The 7,637-nt window shown below is 47.1% G+C and overlaps 2 protein-coding genes across 2 annotated transcripts; both read left to right on the forward strand.

The window, feature by feature from the left end:
* The first annotated feature begins 375 nt into the window (after nucleotides 1-375).
* LOC147503337 (uncharacterized) lies at nucleotides 376-990 on the forward strand. Its single transcript, XM_086604794.1, has one exon. The coding sequence runs from the start codon at nucleotides 376-378 to the stop codon at nucleotides 988-990; it is 615 nt and encodes a 204-aa protein (XP_086460920.1).
* Nucleotides 991-1,298: 308 nt separating this feature from the next.
* Nucleotides 1,299-1,736, forward strand: LOC147503338 (uncharacterized). Its single transcript, XM_086604795.1, has one exon. It carries the CDS (start codon nucleotides 1,299-1,301, stop codon nucleotides 1,734-1,736), a length of 438 nt encoding a protein of 145 aa, XP_086460921.1.
* Nucleotides 1,737-7,637: the final 5,901 nt, after the last annotated feature.

Below are 7,637 nucleotides of genomic sequence, written 5' to 3' on the forward strand. Positions count from 1 at the left end.
TAGCAAAGTTTCTAGTAAAGTTCCCCACAGAAGATCCCACTTGGGGAGAAGAGATGGTCATGGAACTGGAGAGGGATGTAGAGCCCGACCTACGCCCTTGGGATAAGAGGAATGGGTGGAGAATATTCGCAGATGGATCTGCCACTGACGCATGCAGCGGCATAGAGGTTGTGTTGGGTACACCTGATAATAATAGAATAGAACAAACCATGAAACTAGGGGTTCGCAGCATCAAGTAATGAAGCAGAGTATGAGGCAGTGATAGCGGGATTGAGAATGGCCGAGGACTTAGGGGTGAAGGAATTGACCGTGTATTCTGACTCTAATCTAGTGGTGTGTTAGGCAAATAGAGGGTTCGCTGCTCGATGTCTGCTAATGGCTAAGTATTTAAAGGTGGTGCATAAAAGGTCTAACAAGTTTGCGAAGCTCAGATTTGTACACTTTGGTCGCGGTGAGAATAGGCATGCGGACGCCCTGGCATACGTGGCTACAGCCATACCTAGTTCAGAGGAAATAATACGGGTAGGAAGATTGGAGAAGCCAAGCACAGAGGTGGTGATAGAGGTGTGTCAGATTACAGAAGAAGAAGGGGGGTGGATGGATCCTATTAAGTATTTCTTGGAGGGAAAGGAGGTGACAGACAAGAAAGAAAGAATAAGGTTGGAACAGGTTTCTCAGAGATATGTTATGCTGGAAGGTGAACTGTATCGAAAGAACTTCAATGGGCCATTGTTAAAATGTCTAGGGCCGCGGTTAGCCTTAGAGGTGCTGGCAGAATTGCATGAAGGGGACTGTGAGAGCCATTCCGTCGGGAGGACTACAGCACACCGACTATTGACACAGGGCTACTTCTGGCCCCACATGAAAAGAGATGCGGTGGAATTCACTAAGAAGTGTAACAAGTGCCAGAGATTTTCACAGCGGATATTCACCCCCACGAACCTCTGCATAATATCTCAAGTCCGTGGCCTTTTGCTATGTGAGCGATAGATATCGTAGGACCACTACCCATGGCTAGCGGCAAAAGGAGATATATGCTGGCAGCTATGGACTACTTCACCAAGTGGATAGAAGTTGTACCCTTGCAATAGGTGAAGGAGACGCAGGTGATTAAGTTTCTATGGGAGAACATCATATGTCGGTTTGGGCTGCCATATGCCATCATTGTGGACAATGGGACACAATTCACAGGAGCAAAGGTGACTAAGTTTCTGGAGGCATACAAGGTGAAATAGGGGTTCTCTGCCCCCTACAACCCCGAGGACAATGGACAGTCCGAATCTTCTAACAAAACAATAATGAACAACCTTAAGAGGAAGTTGGAAGATAAGAAGGGCGCGTGGGCAGACGAATTGAACCATGTTCTTTGGGCTTATCGAACTACACCTCGGACAACCACCAAAGAGACCCCATTTGCCTTAGCCTACGGTGTCGAGGCTGTGATTCCTTCGGAGATTGTGGCAGCTACCATGCAAACCAAGGCCGTGGAGGAGGGATCGAACTGGCGTATCTTGGTAGGGGATTTGAATTTGGCAAAAAAGAAAAGAGACTCAGACCACATTCAATTAGAAGAGTATCACAGGCAATTACAGAGGCCATACAACAAGTGGGTCAAGCCGCGGCAATTCAAGATAGGAGACTTGGTGCTCCGCCGAGTGACTCTAAGTACAAAGAGGGAAAAAGATGGGAAGTTGGGTCCAAATTGGGAAGGGCCATACACCGTGGTGGAAGTATGAGGGGTTGGTACTTATAAGCTACCAACAATGAAGGGCAAATTGATAGAAAAGCCTTGGAATGTAAGAATGTTGAAAAAGTTTTGCAATTGAATGTAATGAAGTTACAAAGCAATGTAATGAAAGTCCAGAGCAAAGGACTAGAGATGTTTGTAAATATATAAGACCACGACACTTTTATGAAAAGAAATTTGTTTGCTATGTATGATGTCTAAATAAAAATGCGGATAGCAGACAAGAGATACGAGAGACACATGGGGCAAGGAGAGTGACCCCCATTAGGCTTCCACGCCCATCAGAGGGAGAGGCAGTGGACGGGATGAGCCCTTCGTTGACACTAGAGTTGGAGGGAGCCTGGAACAAGATGAGTTGTTCCAGTAGGCTTCATGGCCTGATCGAGCCCGCAGAATGGGATGAGCCCTTCGCATATCAGAGATGCCAGAGACACATGGGGCAAGGTGAGTGACCCCCATCAGGCTTCCACGCCCATCAAAAGGAGAGGCAGTGGAGGGGATGAGCCATTTGCTGACACTAGAGCTGGAGGGAGCCTAGAACAAGATGAGTTGTTCCAGTAGGCTTCATGGCCTGATCAAGCCCGTAGAGTGGGATGAGCCCTCCGCGAATCAGAGATGCCAGAGACACATGGGGTAAGGATAGTGACCCCCATTAGGCTTCCAAGCCAATCAGAGGGAGAGGCAGCGTAGGGGATGAGCCCTTCACTGACACTAGAGCTGGAGGGAGCCTGGAACAAGATGAGTTAATCCAACAGGCTTCATAGCCTGATCGAGCCCGCAGAGTGGGATGAGCCCTCCGTGGATCAGAGATACGAGAGACACATGGGGCAAGGAGAGTGACCCCATCAGGCTTCTACGCCCATCAGAAGGAGAGGCAGCAGAGGGGATGAGCCCTTCGCTAACACTAGTGCTGGAAGGAGCATGGAGCACGATGAGTTGTTCCAGCAGGCTTCGGGGTCTAGGCGAGCCCGCGGAGTGGGGTGAACCCTCCACAGACGAGAGATGTGAGAGACACTTGGGGCAAGGAGAGTGACCCTATCAGGCTGCATCAAAGGGAGAGGCAGCGGAGGGGATGAACCCTTCGCTGACACTAATGCTGGAGAGAGCCTAGACCAAGGTTAGGTGTTCTGGCGGACAAGCAATGCAAGAGACACATGGGGCAAAGAAATTTGCCTTCATCAGGCTGCACCGCCAACCCGGGCATGCTTTGCATGACCCAGCCGAGGCAGCGGAGTGCCCTAATAAGGTGCAGAAGGCTTCAGGGGTGTAAACTTCAAGAGTGCACTAAGGAGAGGGCAAGGGACTGACCAAAGACGTGAAAAGCTATATGTGGAGATACTTTGCAATTTAAAAAAGTAGATAGAGTCCAAAGATAAAAAGCAACATTCACACTGAGCAAAATCAAACATCATAGTCGCAAACGAAATGGTAGCAAAATAGTCGCTAAACAAGGAGCAAAACAAATCACGAGTTTGTAACAGTGTCTTAATACAAAAAGATTTCTAGGGCATCCCCAAGGTGGGCTCATCATCGGTCATCTCATCAATTGCTTCCTTAATTGCTGCAGCGGTGTTCTTATCAGTGGCCGCCGCAGACATCAGTGGCCGACACTTCTTCCATTGCGACCTCGGGGGATTCGATCACCAGGGTGGTAGGCCTTTCGAGGAGAAGCCGACCTTCCTGTATGAGCCGCGCATGTTCCTCTTGAATTTTCTTGGCCACCCTCTTGTCGACCAGGAGCTTGAAGCGGTCGCGAAGTACAACCATGTCTGTTGGGTGCTGTTGCAGTAGTTCGGCGGTAGCATCCTGATGCTTCTGATTTTTGGCGTCTACGGCTTCCTTATGTTGTTGAGTGAGGGCATCCAGATTGAGCTGGTGTTGTTAGAGGAGCACTTCCCTTTGATGGCTCAAGCGTTCGTTAACTTTATCTATGTATTGTTCGTGAGATGACTCTGCGAACTTGAGCTCGTCTTAGGCCTTGAGTTTAGCCAAATTAGCAGCTTCTAGATCCGATTGGAGGCCGGCATAGGCAGCTCTTAGTCCAGCAGGGCCGTTAAGTTCTTTCTCCAGGGATGCCACCTTGGTCTTGGCACTGAAAAGGCCATGGATCATGAAGGAGATATCCAGGCTCACCTAGGATCAAAGAGGAAGATGGATAAAAAAAAAAAAAAAAGGTTGTACCTTCTCCCAGTTGGTATACAGAGAAGTACAGTGCTGATCAAAGGAACCCCGTCCGCATATGCCATGTCTTTGGGCAAGTGAGCATTATGAAATAGAGAGGAGGCTACGGCCGCATTGTCCAGAGCGGAGTCCGCAGTGTTCACCCAATGATTGCGCACCTTGAAAATAGGACAAAAGTCCTCTGCAGTTGCAAGCTTGGATGCCGAGGCAGTAGGCAGAACTGGTTATTTGCCATACCGACTTGTGTAGGGGAAGAGACAACAGGATGAAAGGGTGAAGTGATAGGGGCAAGTTCTTCGGATGCGGAGGTCCACTGAGTGGTAGGGGCAGGTTCTTCAAATATTGAGGTCCTCTACCTCTTGGATGGAGCCTTGTCAACAGGAGCCCGAACCTCTGTGGAGGGAACCACCCTTACCTCATCATCATCGGAATCACTGTCGAAGAGTTTTTGTTTGTGGACATCCATATCGTCGGGAGGGGAGTGGGGAGAAGTGTACTAATAGTCCCAATTGGAGATAGAGTGGTATGAAGGGACGTCTTCAGGAGCAGAGGAGTTGGGAGGATCCTGAGATTCAAGGGAGGCAGGAGAGTGTGAGGAGGTTCGGGGATGATGGCGGCGGGAGGTATGGGTGCGAGGCTTTTTCCTTGGAGGAGGAGATCCTCTAGGTTTCTGCTCCTTGGGAGGGGGAGGACGATAAAATGGGGCGGAGAAACTGCCGATATTGTGTAGATCGGGGATTAGCAACAGGGGAGTAGTGGTAGTGGGATGGATACCCAGGCGGTTGGCTTGAGCAGGACCAAGTTCACGGAGGGTTTGAAAAATGCGACACGCGATGTCGGAGTAGATTCTGGACTTGGAATCTGGCCACCAACCTACAAAACAAAGAGGAACCGCAGTTTAGTGATAACAGGGGCAGCACATCAAGAGAGAAGGGAAGAGATAACACACTTACCACGGGTTTTGAAGGTGAGATGGTTAAGAGCTAAATCAGAAGGAATGTCTGCAGACAAAAATTGCCCCGATACATATAACGGGTAGTGATGCCACACTTTATCTGAGGTTGTGACACGGAGTACGAAGGATTGCTTCTGAGGGCGTAAACAAAAGGACTAGTACCCCACGCCGACATCTTTGGTACTTTTCTTGATGTAATATTGAGAGAAGATATCGCGGCTCGTAATCTTAGGTTCTCCGGTTTTATTATATGAGTTCGCGGCATACATGATTCTCCATAAATTCCCTATGTCTTGGCAGGAGGGGATGTTGAAGTGATTACACACCTCGACGTCAAGTAGGGTGAGTGGAAGCCATAGACCGACGACAATTGGTCTACAGTGATGAGAAGACACCCCGGGCGTCGAGGAACCAGGTGAGGGTAATGGGTGATAGAAGGCATGTGTTCTAGAACTATGTCGACTGGAATTCCGTAGGCAGCCCTAATTGCACCCAAATTAGGTCTACGACACCGAGAAGGAGGCAGCAATAAGGAAACATGGCGACTAGAGGTGTAGGGGACCGCAGCAGGGGCAAGAGGGGGTGGAGACGTTACCCTATCGAATCGGGAAGAGGAAGAGCCACCGGATTCGTAGCCCGACATGGGGAAAGGGGAGGAACAGACACGAGAATTTGAATCAACTCAAATACACAGTGCAAGCAAAAGAAAGAAGGGCATATAAAACGTACCTACGAAAGTGAGGAGAGGAATGACGAGCCTGAAGAGAGTGCTAGAAGGGAAAGAAATGCGCCAAAGAAAGAGAGAACATGCACGCGAGCCGGAGACTAATCGGAGATGGGAGAGTTGGCAGAGCAGCAAGAGAACGAAGGAAAATGGCGAAAGCAAAAATGAGAAAGGGAGGAGAATGAGAAGAGTTTAAATAGGGGAAGGGCAAAAGGGTAATTACAGAGGGTTGGGAAAATTGAAGAGTCGGGCAAGTGATCTAGCCAAAGGGTGACACGTGGAAGCTCGAGGTACGAGGGGCTATAGAAAACGCGCGAGATGATTGCCATCACATCACACACAAACTGATGAATTAAATATGATTGGCACAGAGAACGAAGCAGTGGGAGTTCTCGACCTCGAGTCCTTCAACAGGACCGCAGAGTCGAGAAGGGGCATTTGTAGTGGCCTAATAAAGAGAAATAGACTAGGTCAATGGGACAAAGAACGTCATGTAACATAATAGGGGGATTCGGGAAGCAGTGGATCGTGACAGCGGAACCCTAGACCGCGGACGTGGCATTTTTTACGGCGAGAAGGAGAACTGCGAGATGAGGAGACAGATAGACGATCCAGATGCAGGGTGGAAGGGGTATAAAAAGAAGAGGATGGAGAGAAAAAAGGGGGAGGCCGCACAGTGAGAAAAGAGGAGGAGAGAAAGAAAAAGATAGAAAGAGAGAGACTAGGTCTAGGTTGAGTTTTTAGCTCTTCGGTTCTTACTTATAGTTTTTAGGTTCATACAGTTTCAAATTTGGTGTTTGGTGTTGATATTATTATTAGCTCGTTGTCTTGGGGATCCAATACCTACATCTACTGACTTTTAAGGCTTGTCCATTGCATAGGAGAAAACTGGCCATTTGATTTTATTAGATATGATCGAGATAAAATACTGCTCGAGATAGAATACTGGCTCATTTTTTTTTGGTTTTTTCTAGAGAAATAGAAAAAGAAATATTTCAAGAGATTAGTCGGGGGTACTTTTGTAATTTGCAATTTTATTACATTTACATGTTAACCATTCATCCAAACCTGGTATTATTCTATTGGGTTAATTAGTGATAACCCCCCATTTTTAGACATGCTTTTGTGTTTATCCCAAAATTTGAATCATCATAAAAGTCCCCCCATTCCATCCCCACCCCATTCAGAAATCATCCATATTTACTTTATTGCCTAAAGTACCCTGGGGTAAACATCAATTATTGCAAAAAATAGTCGTTGGCATCTGTCTATCGTTGGGCAGTATATTGAAATACCTATTTTAGCCCTTTTGACTTTGACCTATTATAGCCCTTTGTCAAGAAAATTGTTTAAGCTACATGGTGAAAAAACACAGTTGAATCGCCGGACCAAGTAGGCCATCCACCGTTGTTACAAACGATTTTCCGCTGAGTCGGATTAACAAGTGGAAAAACTACAATGTATGTTTCAAGTACACTCATGTCTCTATTCCATGAACGATATTCATAAGAAGCAACAACAATAAATTTCCAGCTCTTCGAAATCGACGGACTATAATCAACTACCCCACGTGGAGTTAATCTAACAGTGTTTGAACATAAAGTTGTGTAGGGTTTTTACCAATGTATCATGCATGATTCCTACGATATGTACAATTACGCTATATCACATGCATAAAGTAGCACAGCGGAAACAGAAGATCGTACCTTGGTCACATCTTTTAATTCGAAGTTGCAAGCTTTGATCTACCAGAGAAGATGATGTTCTTGGCACACTCAAAATCTTTTGATTCTCAACTTAGCTAGAGTCAAGCTCCAACCACGAATGGGAAGCAACCTTTGTTCATGAACCAAGAACCAAAAACTGACAATGGCTAGCAATGGAGGTTACCACCTATGGAATCTCCACGAAAAAAAACTAGCTTCTTCTTTAGAAAACGTTGGAGGCCACCATTAAAGGGAGAGAGAGATTTGCTCGTTTTTGGGATGATCCATATGTGAGGGGGGGGGGGGTGTCTATTTATAGAGCTC

This window comes from Coptis chinensis, chromosome 4 (assembly GCF_015680905.1).
Source record: "Coptis chinensis isolate HL-2020 chromosome 4, ASM1568090v1, whole genome shotgun sequence".
Classification (NCBI taxonomy): Eukaryota; Viridiplantae; Streptophyta; class Magnoliopsida; order Ranunculales; family Ranunculaceae; genus Coptis; species Coptis chinensis.

Excerpts from the sequence above, each read along its gene's own strand:
- LOC147503337 (XM_086604794.1), top strand. The coding sequence starts at position 376 with ATGGCTAAGTATTTAAAGGTGGTGCATAAAAGGTCTAACAAGTTTGCG.
- LOC147503338 (XM_086604795.1), top strand. The coding sequence starts at position 1,299 with ATGAACAACCTTAAGAGGAAGTTGGAAGATAAGAAGGGCGCGTGGGCA.